At 36.8% G+C, this 18303-nt stretch overlaps 1 protein-coding gene and 1 pseudogene across 1 annotated transcript in view; both read left to right on the plus strand.

Annotated features, from left to right (window-relative positions):
* WDR7 (WD repeat domain 7) overlaps positions 1-18303 on the plus strand; it is a 392926-nt gene that overhangs the window by 319486 nt on the left and 55137 nt on the right. Inside the window, exon 27 of the mRNA XM_054460414.2 lies at positions 6551-6650. Within this exon, the coding sequence (XP_054316389.1) occupies positions 6551-6650 (100 nt within the window). The remainder of the gene's footprint in view (positions 1-6550; positions 6651-18303) is intronic.
* On the plus strand, positions 1447-1646 carry LOC129019232 (small nucleolar RNA U3; annotated as a pseudogene).

Below are 18303 nucleotides of genomic sequence, written 5' to 3' on the forward strand. Positions count from 1 at the left end.
CATATCAGGACACTGAGACATAGATAAGTTAAGGAACTTACTCACGGTTACACAATTAGTAAGTATAGATCCAGGCAATAAGGAACCTGTTTCTCAGCCATTGTATCTCAAACCCTAGATGTGCATGCTATTTTTCCTTGCAGGATTTCTGATGCCTGGATAGCCCAGGAAACATTTTTGATCTTGCTTGTAACATGCCAGCTACAGTGTGCTTGTGGCAAGTTTTTCAGAGGGAAACGAACTACTCAGCAGGAAATACTTATTGACTATTTACAGTGTGCAAAACCCTGCTTGGGAAGTAGTGACTCTCAAATGGAATTCCCCAGTGTCTGTCACCATCCCAGAATAAGAGATATTTCATTTGGTTTTTTGAACTAATGCTCTCCACAGGAATGATGCATTTCTGGAAAACATTGCCCCACCCTCCACCGTTCATAGCCCCAAAAACTAACAACACAGCTCGCCCTGAGCTGATGCCTTCACCAAAGCCACCTTGATGTCTATGAACCTTTCAAACATATTAGCAGCATGGCAGCCTGAGATTCTGGAGGGTGTATACAAACATGTTTTAGAAACTGCCTCTTCCTGAACAAAACTGTCCCCCTTGATTGTGGCTGTGGCATCCGTGAGGGCTGTTGACCAATTCTCTGAGAACCTACCCTTGAATCTTTTAGGCTGAGCTCCTCAAGTTTGTGGCTCTGAAAGAGCTCTTTGGCATCTTGTCCTGTCTAGCCAAGGAGGTTGAGGTAGTTGGTTGTCACTGGTACCTTCTTGGGGTCAAAATGACATGTACATTGCTCCACTGTAGAAGTCCTGTTGTTGTTTCCTGCAGAACCAGCTTGCCTGTGTTGTGTAATCTTTCCTGTGGTTTATTGGGAATACCTCATAAGTATTTCCTTTCCCATCCAGTATGCATGATGAATAAAGGGATGCATCATGTAGTTGATTCGATTTTAAATAATTTTTCTTTACATTAAGAATGCAACCTACATGCATATCCTGCAGACTGTAACCAAGTGGATCAATCTAAAAAGTCACTTTGTGTAAATTAAAACAAAAATGTGATACTTTTTTTTCCTCTTATTGGCAAAAAAGTATGAAGTTTGGTAATACCAAGTAGGAACATTCTTTTAGTGAAAAGTTAAGGCAATTTTGCATTGTCTACTAAAATTTAAAATGTACATATGCTTTGATGCAGCTTTGGTGACTCTATCCTACAAAAATACCTAGGTATACAAGGATCTGTGTACAGTATAACCTAAGTTCCCATCAGAAAAAGAATGGTTAAATAATATAATGCACATACACAGAACTACAATGCAGATGTGAGCAAGAATGACATGAGATCCATGTGTGCTGACATGAGAGGACCATCCCGTAAAGAAAGCGAAGTTGCGGAAAAGTATGTGTAGTATGTACATCACTTTTGTATTAAAAGTTAGAAAATAGACTATACTTTCGGGGATCATTTCTATAGTTCATTACTAGAGAAATTGCTCTGAACGTGTAGAGCAGCAGAAATCACAAAGAGGAGGCGCAGCATCCTCCCCTGAGCGTGTTGCTTCCCTTCAACTGCGCTTTGCCATTACTGATGATTCTTCTCTTCCTCTGCAAGAGTAAGAGGGAGAGGATGCAGTCTGAATGGGGGGGGAAAAAAAAAGTAGAAAAAGCTCTCGGAAGATCCAGATCCAGTAAATAGTTAAGAGTAGTTACTGTTAGTGGGTGTGAAACATTTTAAATCAATGTTAAGAATTCCTAAAAACAACTCAATAAGAATTGCTCATAATACCTCAGTTACTTTTGAAAATACATATACGGATACTTAGGACAGTGCCTGATACATAATACTCAGTAAATGTTAGCTGCACATAGTAGTCGTTGTGGTATTATTTCGGGGAAAAAAAAGATAGTTGTATTCCCTATATTCTCTTTTGTGGATGCTTAGATTTAAGATGGTTTCATGTGAAGCTGGAGGTTAATCTTGGATTAATTGAAGAGTGTTTCTTGTTGCATTCTAATGTTCAAGGAAGTGATATACAGCAGTAACTTAACATCCTGAGATCATTGCAAATTACTGAAGTCATAGTTAAAGTGATTTTACAGGTTTCCATCTTTCTCCCGAGTCCTAATTCTGCGGAGAGTTGCATGTTTTCTATTTCTTTTTTCAAATTAACTTTTAAATTTCACACATTTTCTCTTATTTGCGAGCCATTTTTGATAAAGATTAAAAGTTCATCAATCCAAGGGAAAGTATAAATGGGAGTGCCAAAGTTATTTAGAAACTCAGGTACTGAGTGTTTGGCAAACTCCCAAGCAACATGGTGTGCTTCAAAGTGATTTGCTGTGCCAGAGTAGACTCAGTTCATATTTGTGTTTCAAACTCAAACCATCCCTCTCCGGGGTTTTGTACACCCCGCTGTGGGTTGCTCCTCAATAGTTGAAGTCACAAATACATCTTGGAAGAACTGGATTGTATCACTCCTCCACAATAACCTGTTCTAGTAATAGTTAATAATGATTGATAAATGATTATCTTTTAATTACGTTTTGCCCTATTTCAATAATGGCATCAAAATGATACCATTTTTATTGAAATTTTTGTGTGCTAATATAAATCTTTGGCAAATTCTTAGAGTCATTTTTTTTCCAGGACAACATTTATACTGAAAATATATTTTATTGTGTATATTATTATTTAGACTATTTGCATTTACCTTTTTGAATTTCAGCTCATGCAATCTTTTCTAATTCCCTAATATATAATTACATATTTTTTATTATGTAACTGTCAGTCTCATGCTAAGGTACCCAGACTCCAGGAGTCTTTAGAGATAACTTCTTGTAAATCTACAATTGTTTGTTTCCATTGAAAATACATTTCTAGAAGGGTCATGGGAGAGCCCGTTTCTTGATTTCTGCCATTTTTGGACAGTTTTTGTTTCCTTTGTTGTTCATCTTAATTATTATTTTAGACCCTATAAAATATTCATTGGTCATAAAAATCCATGTTTAGCATAGATTATATACCGGATAATGGGTAAGTGTAATGTTTCAAACTTCACTTACTGTTGCATCCTACTTGCTTGGCCCATATTTATGTATTCATGCAAAACACAAAGTCCCAGATGGAGGATAAAAAGCAATAAATAAAAATCATTGTTTAATATCGCAATGGTTGATGGGCATAATAAAGAAAAAGTAGGATATTGGGTTAAAGTAATGGGTAAAAGGCTGTTGCATTAAACAAGGTGGCCCATAAAAGCCTTCTTTGTCAAGATAACTTTGGAACAGAGATGTAAATGAAGTGAGGGCACGAGCAATGGCAGTTAACAGGCTGATGAGATTCTCAAGCAGAGGGAGCAGCAACTGTCAAAACCCCCAAATGGGAACCCCTTTGGCATATTCAAGAAAGTGCAAGGAGATCACTGTGACTAGAGCAGCACGAACAGAGCTGTGAACAGAAGAGAGGTGTGATTTATTGTTGAAAAGTTACTCTGACTGCATGCGGACAATGATGAAAGCATGAAGATCAGTGACTTTCAACATGTTGGATGATGGCCACCTCAGCTCCAGCAAGAAATATACTTTACATCATTACCCATTTCCACTTTATTCTTCTTTCACTGACTTGAGTGGTGATGTGCTCTCTGGCTTCACAGTTTCCTTGTGGTCCGCCTAGCAGAGGAGAACTGTTGTTCAAACATGAATATAAAAATGGTTCTTGTCAGGTGATGGCCAACTGCCTAAGTGACGTGTTATCAACACAGTGAACTGGAGACCAAGACACCGTTTCCAGAAGGCTCAGCACACAATAACACTTACTCTGAAACCCTCAAATTTTACAGGAATTTTCATCCCTTAGGAAAAATCCGGTCATGTAGGATCCAGTCAAGATTAGAAAAGTACAGCTTTAAAAACTATAATGGACCCTTCTCTTCAATCCATTGATCCCTTCAGGGCAGGGAGCAAGTAATGCGTATCTTACTGTCCTTCATCTTTATAGATCCTACATGGAGGACTGGCTCCAGGAAAGAGCCGACCCAGGAGGATGGTGGGCTCTGGAAGCCTCAGCAGGGATTGGTTCACTGCAGCTGGTTTCCATAGTGGATACTTGGGAAGTGACTGTGTACATACCACTGATTTTTTCTGTTAAGAGAGCCACTGCTAAAGGAATAAAAAGTTTAACAAGAAATCCTAAGATTAAAACATGCCTTAAGATCTTCACTGTCCAGAATTCTTTAAGTTATTGTTTACAAGTATTAGTCCAGTAGTAAATTCCAAAGAATGAAAAATGCAGACCTGTAATATATATGGTCCTTTCAGGCAGAGTAAAGATTTGATTCCAAGAATAGATTTGATCTTTCTTTCTACCATAAGTAATGGTGTTTGTAGATGATATAGAAGGATGAGTTTGATATCCAGAGCATAGGAAATGGGCAATGTAACAAAACCTCTTCAGATTCTAGTTTCACTAAGTAAGATTTTGTCAACACAAGTATATTTTACGAATGTATTGTTTTGAAGAGAGTTATTTTGGGGGTAATTATTTTCAGTTTTGCAAAAGGATATTGGCAATATAGTTATTAAATTTGTGCAAATAATAGGTAAAACAAAATACCACTGCAAATTATATTTTCCTGTGCCTATTAACCTGCACAGAATAAATATTTGCTAAAACATTTGTTAGATATTATATTCTATGTACCATAATAGGACATAAATTATTCATGAGTATATGTGTATAGATATAGATGTAGATGTAGGCACAGTTATAGACACAGTGATGCCCAATACTTAGACCGCTGTAATTATTGAGTAACAAAACAGTAAATATTTTTTAAACTCTTCTAAATCACTTTCATTTTCAAGTGTGAGAATGGTAGGTTTTGAATGCTGATTCCCACTCTTTCTCTTAAGGTAGAGTAATATTCTTTGGACAAGAAAAACTTTGAGAAACTAGCTTTTTCTTAACCACTTAGTAGCCGGAGAAGCTTCGTATGTTTTAGGAGCTTTCTGTATCCTTCCTTCTCTCAAACCAATGTACAAAGAGGACAGTGCCATTCATGAGCACAGAAAATCCACCCAGCAGGACACACTAAAGTGGTTTCCTTCCTGTTACTGAAAGTTAAAAAAAAATTGAGCATTAACCTTCCACTAAAGGGGAGGAGGTTGGTTATTCAGTGGGGCTTAGGGTTGGGACAAAAATTTTGTTCAGTGTATTACTTGGTAATAAGTAACAAAAGTTTAAAAATTTAATGGTTTGTTTTCCAGATTTATGAAATATATATGAATGCCATAGTGTCTGCTAATGCCAAATGGCTTTGTCAGAATATCCCTGGTTTCAGAATGCTCCCACATTCAAATATCTTGTCTCTCTCAGCCTCTATTACTAGAATATCAGAAATGCCGTCCCATGCCCTGGTATACCTACCTCAAGAAAGCATTAGAGAAATGAGAATTTTTTTCTGTCATGTTTTGCCTCCCCTCCCCCCTTAAAAAATATAAATATTAACAGAACAGTTAGTTTGGTATTATGGAACCCAAGGGGAAAAGACAAGGAATGTGTAATAGAATTGATGCAAAATCCTCCTGAATATTTAGGGTAGGCCACTTGTTCATCTGGGCAACTCACACGAGACAATAGGACTAGATAATGGGAAGGTATATTTGAAACTATTCGCAGATATATAATGATACCTTATTTATACTTCTCATAATTTTCATTCTTACCTTCAGGCCTCAGCCATGTAGACATGAAATCAGTATGGCAATGCACAGGCAAGGAATTCAAATACTTAACCTCATCATGAAAATTAATCTGGAAAAATAAAAATAAATAATAAATCAATCTCTTACAATCTTCAAACCATCCTTGCTAAATCCTATTTTCATGCAATACAATATAAGTACCAAATATGCTTATTGACACTGCTAAAAGCCACGGCTATCATTAGATAAGCTGGTAAACATGGGAAATCAAGGGAACTTGACAGGATAACTTTTTCTGGTGGATAGTTTTCTAATTTTATTCTAAATTACTGATATGAACTTAGGCATAAATTTTATGTAGTCTTTTTATGATTGTTCTGCCAAAAAGTATATTTTATTCTTTAATACTATAATAAACCAGGAGAACATAATTATATAGAATATGTAAGCCTTTTTATCTTTTCCATTTCTGCTCAAATAGAAATATTTACATAGTAGTCACTGTAGCAAAACTGGATTTTCATATTTAATTTTTTTGTATTTGGCACTTATTTCTTGTTTCAAAAATTCAAGGGTGCTTGTGATTGTAAGTTGTTTCTGTTGAAAATTATTACTAAGAGGCCAAAGTGATATTCTACATCATTTTTCTTTCAGTTAATTTTCAAGAATTACTAAAATGAAACTTTTTGAAAAATCATAATATATTTATTATGGATATATTTATTTCAAAATATATATCAGAGCTAGCTTTAACTTTTGAAATGTTGCCGTCCACTTCCAAGTGCAGGTCATCTCACCTGGCTTCTTGTTTTTGTTTTTGTTGTTAAAATGTTCAACTCAGGTTCTACATGGTCAGCTATTATGAGCGGAATCACAGAATCGCAGTTGGAGCTCGCCATGGTTCAGTGGCCCTGTACGACATCCGGACTGGAAAATGTCAGGTAAATAAATCATTGTGACTTCCTCTCCGTAAAGCGTGGAAGTTATTGAAAGGAGAGAGAGACTAGCACTTCACCAGTTGACGTGCTGAGCTGCTGGAACATTATGGATAATGCTAAAGGGATCAATAGTTTAGTGAAGGACACATACGATATAGAGCCCTACTGTCTTCATTCACTGGGACTGAAGAGTTGCCACAGAAGAGTTCATAAGAGAGTCCAGAGTAAGGTGGCACTGCTAACAAACTATTTTCCAATACGTCTTTTCTTATTTTAAACCGAGTTTTGTGATCTTATTTTTGCCATATGTTTTCTGAAAAGTTCGATGTCATTACGATATAATGATTGAACAAAAATTGATTTTCTCTAAGCAAAATGAGATATTTCACAATTATAAGACACTGATCTAGTCAGAGTTCAAAAAAGAAGAAATCACAACAGCATTTATTATAGTTCTATGAAAAGGAAATAGATGCTATACTTGAAATACTACTTTTTATACTTTTATAATACTTTGTTTTTATAACACTTCACTGTTTATGAAAAATTATTGATTTTGTTCCTGATCTTGATCACCTGATTCTCAATATATACCAGCTGGGAAGAGAGGGCAAATTTAACCCCACTTTAGATATAAAGGAATTGAAACATAACCTTAAATCACTTTATCCCAGAGTCGCACTGTTACTTCACAAAATCGGGGTTAGACTCCACCATGATCATGGTAAATTTATAATGTTGCATTGGTAAATAGTTCCAAGTCATAGCTTCTTATATTTCTTTGTAGCATTTATTAATGTGGATATATTCCATATTATCGTATTAGGAATTTCCGGAAGGATAGGAAGGAATTCATAAGGATGTAGCTAAAATGTTAAACTGTCTCTTAAATTTAATGAACTATTAATTAATTATCTAAAAGTCTGGCTTTTTTCCATGAAGTAGTTCTAAGAGATGGTAACAGGTGTTGAGGCGTTGGGGGTAAAAATTTTAGGGGTCAGACAAGTTTAGGGGATACTGTTGGAATGTTAAACAGCTTTCTTTGTTCAGACCTTCTCAAAGTCTCTAATGTGAGAAGTGCATTGTGCATTTTCTGGGAGTGCATCAAGTATGCACTATTTGCCATATTTGTTTAACTGTCAAATTTTGTTTGTGATTTTTTTAAGACATTGACTCCCCACCATATTCTTCTACTGTGGGCCCTCACTGAGAACAATGAAAACACTCTGAATACTTGTTTAAAAGTTAAATTGCATGTTGTTTATAAGATCCTTTCGTAAGAGAGACAGGTTCTTCAGATAGCATTTTCAGATTCTCTTTTGTTAAGACAGTTTTTAAAACTGGAGTATATTACTGCTAGTAAATTTGAGAGAAGTAAACCACAAGCATCTACCAGGTAAAGAAAAAAAAAAAAAAAGAACAAGGCGACCTTGTCAGGCTTCTTTAAAAATGAAGTGAGGAAATCACAGAGAGGACTCTTTGTTACCACATAAGACACAGCTGCCATCAGCAGAGGAAAAGTGAGGCGGTGTGAGCACTGTGAGGCGACCCCAAGATGAGTGAGAGAACAGCGGCTATTAGGAAGAATTAATGAGAAAGGACCAAGTTGCACTTCAGGATATATTTCTGTATTTTTCTTCCTACTAAGTGGTCTCAGTGAAGATCTTGGTAACATGCAAGAAAAAAAAAAAAAAAAAAGAATATTTTGAATATCTTATCTTTTTCAATTAAAATACTTGAGAAACTTATCAAAAAGACATTCTTTCTTAACAAGAATATGTAATGTCATTCATAGTCCATTTTATATATATGATTTTAGTATATTTAGGCATCTTATTTTTGTTTTGTTTGTTTTTGAGATGGAGTGTCTGTCTGTTGCCCAGGCTAGAGTACAGTGGCGTGATCTTGGCTCACTGCAACCTCTTCCTTGAGGGTTCAAGGGATTCTCAGTTCAAGTGATTCTCACTTCAGCCTCCTGAGTAGTTGGGATTACAGGCGCACACCACCACACCTGGCTAATTTTTTTGTATTTTTAGTAGAGATGGGGTTTCCACCATGTTGGCCAGGCTGGTCTCAAACTTGTGACCTCAAGTGATCCACCCACCTCAGCCTCCCAAAGTGCTAGGACTACAGGTGTGAGCCACCACGTCCAGCCTATTTAGACATTTTAGTGTCCCCATAATTTTTTCCTACCTCATCTTCTTGATTTTGATATCCAAAGTTACCAACACAAATTATTGAATAACCTTTACCTTCCACTTCTGTATGAAAGGGAAGGCTGCACCTTCCTGTCATCATTCAGAACATGAAAACAAGTCTAAATCTCTAACGTCAATCATTACTTTTGTCAGTTACCAGTTATATCCAGCGACACTGAACTCTTAAGCTATTCTCTTAATTCTTTTATTTTACTAGCATTATAATATTTGGAAAAAAATGAGCCAACATTTGAAACAAGATTCATAGTATGGGTAGCATGTTTAGAAATGATGTATTATAGGTGAATCAAAGGATCATTTTGAACTAAGAATGCAATTAAGCATGTCTTAAAGAATCTGTTGGAATCAGTTAACAGAGGGTGTGGGACAATTTTTTTAGCATGAACAAAGACACAGAGATATCACATAAAAATACATATAAAGGGATAACTAGAAAATTCACTCGGCTGTAGGGGTATGGTCCCAGTTGGATGGAAAAATAAGACGTGATCACTTAGATGGGGGGAATCATACTGAAGGGAAAGAAAGGATCCTGAGGCTGAGAAGAGGCCCAGTGGGGTCAGAGAACCCTTGACTGAGAGACTGAAGGGTCATATATGTCCCCTGTTGTCATTGTGAGATTGGTTGGTAAAAGATAAAGGAAAAATTAAATCCCTTTCCCTTACCTTTTGGTATTGACTTCTGCCTTTTTTTTTTTAATGTTTTTTTTTTTTTTTTTTTAGATCTGTTATTCCCAAAAAGATTATGCAAAACCACAGGATAAATATAACATGTTGGTCTGAAACATGAATTGTCCTTATATCAAGGGTTGACAAACTGTGGCTCGAAGCTAGCCTGCCACTTGTTAGTAAATAAAGTTTCATTCGAACACAGGCACACACATTCGTTTATATATTGTCTAGTACAATGGCAGAATTGAGTAGTTGTCACTGGCAAAAACTGTTCTGTGGTCCACAAGCCTAAAATATTATCTGGCCCTTTACAGAAAGGGTTTGCTAACCCCTACCTGAAATAATTGAGGAGGAAGAGTCAACTAATTTAAAAGTGATTTAAAACATTATAGTATAATATAGAGGATAAGGATAACTAGAAATTTGTGTGGGGTTGACCTCCATCTCTATGTTAATGATTATTAATATAATTATATTGATATAAGTTTAATATAATCAACTTTGTATCCTTGGAAAAGTTTATTAACTTCTGTAAGCTGAAGCTTCCTGATTTGTAAAATGGTAACAGAAATAATATCTATTATTGTTAGAAGTGTTAAAGAGAAACGTATCTACACACTTGTTAACAAACATGGTAAAGCAGACTTTATCAAATGGGGGGACATGGTGGTGGGCATAGTGACCACTACAACGGGGTCTCACAGTGAGGGAGAGACTCCAGCTCCTACAGGGACAATTGGGGATTTATAACCAAGGAGCAGGGTGGTGGGGTCAGTGCATGGAAAATTGCAGTTGACCCTTGAACAAGGGTTTGGACTGTGCAGGTTCACCTATATGTGGATTTTTTCAATAAAAGTTACTTCAAGTGTGCCTTGCCTCTTCTGCCCCCTCTTACAGTTCCTGCACCTCTTCTGCCTCTGCCACCCCTGAGACAGCAAGACCAACCCCTCTTCTTCATCCTCCTCCTCTGCCTATTCAACATGAAGATGAGGAGGATGAAGGCCTTTATGATGATCCATTTCCACTTGATGAAGAGTGAATAGATTTTCTCTTATGATTTTAACATTTTCTTTTCTCTAGCTTAATTGTAAGAATACAGTATATAACACATATAACATACAAAATATTTGTCAAACGACTGTTTATGTTATTGGTTAAGGCTTCAAGTCTTCTAGTACTCTATAAGTAGTAGTCAAATTTGGGGAAAGTCAAAAGTTACATGTTGACTTTTAACTCTGCAGGAGTCGGCACCCCTTACCCCTGCATTCTTCAAGAGTCAACTGTACTATAAAGAAACATCAAGAATACGGGGTTTCTGGCTAAGCTGACTAGACAGGATTCTTGCTGAAGGCAGGCCAGGGGATTAAGATATTGGAGGTATGGTCAGATGCCCAGGGAGGGAGATTTCCTTCTAACTGACTTAGGATTCTTGTTCAAACTGGATTCAAGAAGGACAGAGAGGGAAGCCCAAGTTCAGGCCTAGTCAAGCAGGGAACTCAGAGGAGCCTGATGAAGGTTTTGGTCAAAGGAGAGAGTCTGTGTCAGAAGTCAATATGGTAACTTAGGTAAAATTCTTAGCCAGCACCAGCCAAGTAGTTAGCATTCAGTAAATGTTGGCAATTATTATATTAAAATAAAATTGGAAATATATTGCATTACAATTAAATTCCATTAATTGTAGGGAATTTTACAGATGAAACTGGAGACATCTAGGCTTTTGTAGGTGCTAGGGCTAGGAGTTCACCCTGCTCAATAGGGAGTGCTTGGGTGGAAAAGTTGAAGCAGCACTGCCTTAGGCCATGTGAAGGTTTCCTTTCTGCAGGCTGTTCTTGCCTGTGGTGGTAGCTGAGTCTCCACTGATTATGGAGATCAGAAACTTTGATGCAATTCAGTAGTTAAGGTCCTGCTGTGCTGCTGACTGCGCTTTTACTTGGGAGCTGCCAGCAATTTAGGAATATACCTGACTGGAATTTTACTTAATTTTTTTTTTTTTAAGTATCTAACTCCCTATGAAGTAGTGCTTAAATTTTGTTGATAGGCTGTGCTCTTGCTAAGCAGATGAATTAGAGTCCCTGACTCCTTAGTGATCCAGGCATGTGTTTGGTTAAGTCAGCAATGAAAATCTTCACTCTAGCAATATTTGCCTTTGGTTTGAAAGACTTGATATCATATCTCACTGATTTCCAATCCTTTTTGAATGCATTCTTTGTAATAACTGCTCGCTCTTTGCAAGATTCTCTTAGGCTCGTGTTAACTAGCTTTCCTCGTGAAGTTTGTACAGTCATCCTTCAGTGAAGTTTGTACAATCATCCCTTGGTGGAGTATCCACAGGGAATTGGCTCTAGGCCACCCTGGGATACCAAAATCCATGGATGCTCAAGTCCCTGATACAAAATGGTGAGGCATTTACATATAACAAAAGCACATCCTCTCATATACTTTAAATCACCTCTAGATTAATTATAACATCTAATACAATGTAAATGTTATATAAATAGTTATACTGTATTGGTTAGGGAATAATGACAAAAAAAAAAGTCTATACACATTAAATGCAGATGCAGCCATCCATTTTGCCTCCAAATATTTTCCATCAGCAGTTGATTGAATCCAAGGGTGAGAAAACCATGGACATACTGTATTGTGTCACTTGGAGGCGTCATCCACTTTGGTAGATGTAGGCATTTACTTTCTTCTCATGCTTTGGTGAAGGGCTACCAAAAAAAAAAAAAAAAAAAAAAGCAATGATATATAGAGAAAGAAAGTGTAGCTGAAGACTTCTCTATATCAAATTATTAAAATAACTTTACTATTGAAAAGTTTTAAGTTCCTTAAAGAACCTGTTCTTAAAGCTTCCTGTTGTCTAGTGCCTGGTACGTAGTAGATGCACGATGCAATGCATGTTGTTTAACTAAAAAACTCTGAGGCTTTAGAATAAAAAAAAAAACTTTAAAAATATAATATGACATGGTAAACCAAAACAAACTGTGCTGTAATTATATCAAATATATTAGTTTGGGTATAGTTATATTTCAGTATTTCAGAATCACGTCATCAAATTATTGTTTCTGTATAGAGAGAATAGGATATCTTTTCAGAAAAAGCATAGAAAAACCTTTCTTATGAGTCATAAAAGATCTATCTATATTTCTGTATTAAACCATTACAGGCCTGACATAGGCCGGATAATGAAAGAAATAAAATAGAAGCAAAGATTGATGATATCTACAGAACTATGGCAACTGTGGTCTAACTCTAATCCCATATAGAGCAGGAGGTAAATTCTGGAACATTAATACGTGCCTCGTCACACAGCCTACAGCACCCCCTCTACCCCACACCTTCTAGCTTCCACCTTTACCGAGCCACTGAAACCACACACATCCTTGGCATGCTTAATACAACTGACTTCCCTCTCTCTAAAATTCTATCTTCCCTTAACTTCCATAGCATTGTCACCTGCCTTGGTTTGCAACTATCTCATTTACTGGATTTCCTAATCTCTTAGAGGACCTTTATGTTAATTCTTATCACTCTACTGCCCAGGATACAGATTTCTCCTTTCATCTATTCTTTTTCCTGACTTTGGCTGAAAATCCATACATTATTATTGATACTGATTATTCCCTGTAAGCAGGTAAGACAAATCAGGTCTCTAGCCAGGGCCCTGCCTAAACTCCAGCTCCATGACTTTTAACAGTCTGCTAGACATTTCCATTTGGATATCTTTTGTCTCAAATTCAATGTGTCAGACAATCTCTCTAGCCCATACTTTCTACCAGCATCCTTTCTAACCTGCCTTTTCCTGTAACTGGCTTAATAATATGGCACCACAAGTCATGTTGCCTCTCCTTCACCTGTCCATATCCAGTTACTAAGTTCAGTTAACTTTTCTTTAATGGTATACCTGAAATCTACCTTTTCTCTCTGCTGACAGCCTAAATTAGGCTCTTGGCCTTTCCTCAAGACCTTTGAGATTCTGGTTTTGATCATCATACATAATCCCCTCCTCCTATGAGCTGTTTCATTCAATAACCCCATTCGCTATCATTCCCTATCCTCCTTTCCCAGGTTACACAGGAAGCATTCAGAAATATCTGTTGGATGATTTATTACAAACACAGTAAGGATTTCAGGAGATGCCTGGTTCCAGTTACATTTATCTTTATATCATATTGAAATGTCTCACCGAGTAAATACAGTTACTGTATACTAATAGGTGAAGCACTCCTGGCAAACAAAAATGCTGAAGACAGTCCACATTAAAATAATGAGTATTGGCTCTGTGTTTGTTAATGTTTTCATTAATGCTTCTATTGAAATTAATTTTGCCTGCCCTTTGTATTACATATACCCCTTATAAGTTACACAGCCCTCTCAGGCTCTTTATTTGTATTCATATTTGTTGCTCAAAATAATTATCTTATTGTTGGTGTTTATAATATGCCAAATTTAATGTGATCTCTAAATTCAATTACTAGGCTATTTATTTCCTCTTTCTTACTAGAGAAGGCAGTGTGGTTGCGTAGTTAATAGAGTAGATTCTGAAACTGAGCTGCCTGAATTCAAGTCCTTCCTCAGCTTCTTCTTAGTTTTGTGGCTTTGAGCAAGGCACTTAAACTCCTGTACTTATTTCTTCATCTGTAAAATGGACATAATAACACTTCTAGCATTGTGTTATAAATATATGTAAAATAAATATCAAAAAATGTTAGCTATCCTAATTATTATTTAACCATCGGTTTAAATAAGACTAAATCAGCTCACCCCATTCTGTTCCCTCCTGCTGCAGGATACACTACTTCATACTGGCTAGATCTGTTGAAATTGCTTTCTTAGGATTTTTTTTCCCCCAGGACTATTTGAACTAGTAGTAGAATGAATACAACATTCAAGATTATACTTACTGATCTGTCCTCATTCATCTGTGCTTAATAATTGTCACTTTGTCTATCCTGATTTTTTTTCCAGCACATTAATCTGTTGTCCTACGGATATTTTGTTCTTCAATATTTTTTAAAAATGTATTATAAAATAAATATTGCTTTAACATTACTGCCATATTAGGCTCCTTCTGAGTCAAGTGATTAAAATGTATTTAACAGACTTTTTCAGAACGGTTTTAGGTTCACAGCAAAATTCAGTAGAAGGTACAGAGATTTTCCATATACCTCTGCTCCCACGCATGCATAGCCTCCCCCATGATCAGCATCCCCTGCGTGAGTGGGACATTTGTTACAACTGATGAACTTATACTGACACATTGTCACCAGGAGTACATTAGTGTTCACTCTCCCTGTTGTGAATTCTATGGGTGTGGGCAAATATATAATGACATGTATTCACCTGTTATTGTATCATTCAGTATAGTTTCACTGCCCTAGAAATCCTTATTTATATAACGTTTATGAATATTTGGTTTTTTAGGGTAAATTCTGGATGAGCACTGCTAAGTCAAAAGATTTGTGCATTTTATTATCAGAATGCTCTGATGCTGTTTCACAAATAGTTTACAAGCAACTGTGAATAATGGAAAGACTTTTGAACTGTGGGTATTCTCATAAGAAATGGAACTCCCAGCCGGGCACAGTGGCTCGCGCCAGTAATCCCAGCACTTTGGGAGGCCAAGGCAGGCAGATCACCTGAGGTTAGGAGTTTGAGACCAGCCTGGCCAACGTGGTGAAACCCCATCTCTACTAAAAATACAAAAATTAGCTGGGCATGGTGACAGGTGCCTGTAATCCCAGCTACTCAGGAGGCTGAGGCAGGAGAATCACTTGAACCCGGGAGGCGGAAGTTGCAGTTTGCAGTGAGCAGAGATCGCACCACTGCACTCCAGCCTGAGCGACAAGAGCGAAATTCTGTTTCCAAAAAAAAAGAAGGAACACCCCCACTATTGGCCTGTTTTGCCTCCTGTATTTGTCATCTTAGACAACAGATTGTTTCTCCATTTACTCATGATTTATTATTCATTTTGTTTATAAAACAAACTTATGATGGCTCTTATGTGTGCCAGACACTGTATTAAAGGCAAGAGATCAAAAAGTAAATATGAACTATTCCTACCCTCAGGGAACATAATTTGGTATAGAAGGCAGATATAAATCCATAATTGAAGTGCCGTGCACAACCTTTCAAGGAGGGCAGCCTGGAGTGATAGGGAAGAAAGCAAGAAGAGCACTAACCCAGATTTGTTTAGGGTCTGGGGAGGATTGGTTAGGAAGGGCTTCCTGAAGGAGAGGATATCTGAACTGAGCAATTAACAATTAGGAGTTAGGCAAAGGAGGGGAAGGGCAAGGGACATTATTCCAGGCAGAAGGTATAACATGCAAAGCCCAGAGAACCGAGAAAACACAGGTAAAGCATGCTTATCAGAAATATCAGAAATGTTTCCCCTGATGTGTGTGAACAGTCCATATTACAGCAATTTTCAAATCAGCGTAATATGGGGAATTTCACAAATCTTAAGTGAGAACAGTTATTTCAATAGATAAGCAGAGACATTTCTTATCTGTGATTTATTACATGCTAAATCAGTAATATAGATGTAAACAAAGTTACATAGTATTAGCAAAGAAATAACTAAATGCTGACATTTTCTATTAGCTAAAATTATATTGGGGAAAGGGGGCTTAGCAAGGTATGAAAATGTCTTCAGTGTGTGATTTAAAGCATTTAATGAAAATGAGCCATTGTAATCTTCTATGACAGATTTAATTCTGTCAAGCACTCTAAGACACTAGATAGCAAAAGAAAGCTGATATTCAAGTCTAAACAGAAATGTCAGCAAACACACCTATATTAATGGAAGTTTGGAAAACAACGTGTTCTTCTCTCTAAAAATAACAAAGATTTTACTTCTAGTTAGAAGGAGCAGTGGACCTTAGGGATCTTGTGGACAGTAAGATTGATGTTTCTTTGAGGCAGAATTTTGAGCTTCGGGCACAGTTTTCACTGAGCAGAAGTCTATAACGCTTATACATCAAGGGCACTTATGTGGTGATTGCAAAAATTGCAGTGAGAATTGACTACAGTACTTAGACAGTGACATTTTAGATATTTTCTTCCTGCTCTTTTCAGCAGCTGGTTTTATGGCAGGTGTTTTCTGTGACATTCTGGAGCAACAACCAGAAATATGGCATCGGGGTGATCATAAGATGAATGGGTGGAGAAGACAATGGCTTCCTGACACTGCATTGAAGAATTGCCTAACAAGCTACTAGTTTTAAAAGTGAAATGCTATTTAGAGAAGAACTTCTAGGTAGAGAAACAGATATCTAGAACAGTGCCTGAAATTAGACCATCATTTATTCTGAAAGTTTAAAATTTTTTGAAGAATAGTTTTAACTGACCATGTGGAGGAGTATTTCTCTGTTATTTATCCCACCACTCACAAGTACTTCTTGTTTTTTTTGTTTTGTTTTGTTTTGTTTTTTGTGTTTTGTTTTGTTTTTAGACAAAGTCTCACTCTGTCACACAGGCTGGAGTGCAGTGGCGCAATCTCAGCTCACTGCAACCTCTGTTTCCTGGGTTCAAGGGATTCTCCCGCCTCAGCTGCCTATGTAGCTGGCATTACAGGTGTGTGCCACCACGCCCAGCTAATTTTTCTTTGTATTTTTAGTGGAGACGGGGTTTCACCATGTTGGCTGGGCTGGTCTCAAACTCCTGACCTCAAGTGATCAAGTGATCCACCCACCTCAGCCTACCAAAGTGCTGGGATTACAGGCATGAGCCACCGCACCCAGCCATGAGTAATTCTTATATCTGTGTTACACTTTGAATGGCAGTATTCAAGAATTTTGCACCAAGAAAAAATAAATTATATCCTTTGTAATATCTATAATGGGATGAGACAGAGAGTTCTACTGTTTACAAACTGAGCAGTTATTATAAGCATTTCAACATCCTTGCAAAAGCATTTGATAGGCTAAAATTTATTTTGATTAAAAATTCACATTATTTTGTATATTTCTTAATGCCATTCTTTCCCATCTAGCCATTCTCTTTTTCTCTTCAACACTAAAAAGATAAATATAAATGCCTAATATATATACATACTGTGTGTGGGGGGGGTGTATTCCACATATATATAGTCCACAAAATTAGGAAATATTAGATAGAAGAGTCCTAGTACATTGAATTCATCCTGGATTCACTGCCTCGTATTCTTTATATCCACTCTGAGTATACAAAGAATTTAGAACAAGGCTTGGCATCTTGATAGTTATTTACCAAATATGACTCATGAGTATTCTAAAACATATGTAATGAAGATATGAGTCTGTCATTCTTGATAGGTCGTAAAGAGATGCTGATGCTGATTTCAAGGGTTGTGTCAAGATTGGTAGGTCCTGTCTCAAATGGAACTTCAGATAGACCTCAAGTCTAGTAGAGGAAGAGGCACATACCTGGTACCATTAAAGCCCTGTATCCAGGACCTCAGCCCCAGAAGTCAGTCACTTCATCAGAAATGTTGCTCAAGTGTAGGATCATATAAAATGATGTATGTCCTAAACCATTTCCTTTTAATTTAAGTTTTATGAAGATAATCTTATTTCTCATCTCTTTTATGGTGGGACCAAAGACTCTTATCTCTGTTGTTGGTCCATTGGTTGTAGTTCTGGAACATTTTTCTTGCTAAGACATACCATTTTCTGTTTAAGTGGACTGACAAAGATACTTATAAAGCATTCTCAGAGTATAATTCTAGATTTTTGTGTTTTTTCCAATCTTTTACAGTTATCTCACACCTAATTTCATGCGTGT

Source organism: Pongo pygmaeus, chromosome 17 (assembly GCF_028885625.2).
Source record: "Pongo pygmaeus isolate AG05252 chromosome 17, NHGRI_mPonPyg2-v2.0_pri, whole genome shotgun sequence".
NCBI lineage: Eukaryota > Metazoa > Chordata > Mammalia > Primates > Hominidae > Pongo > Pongo pygmaeus.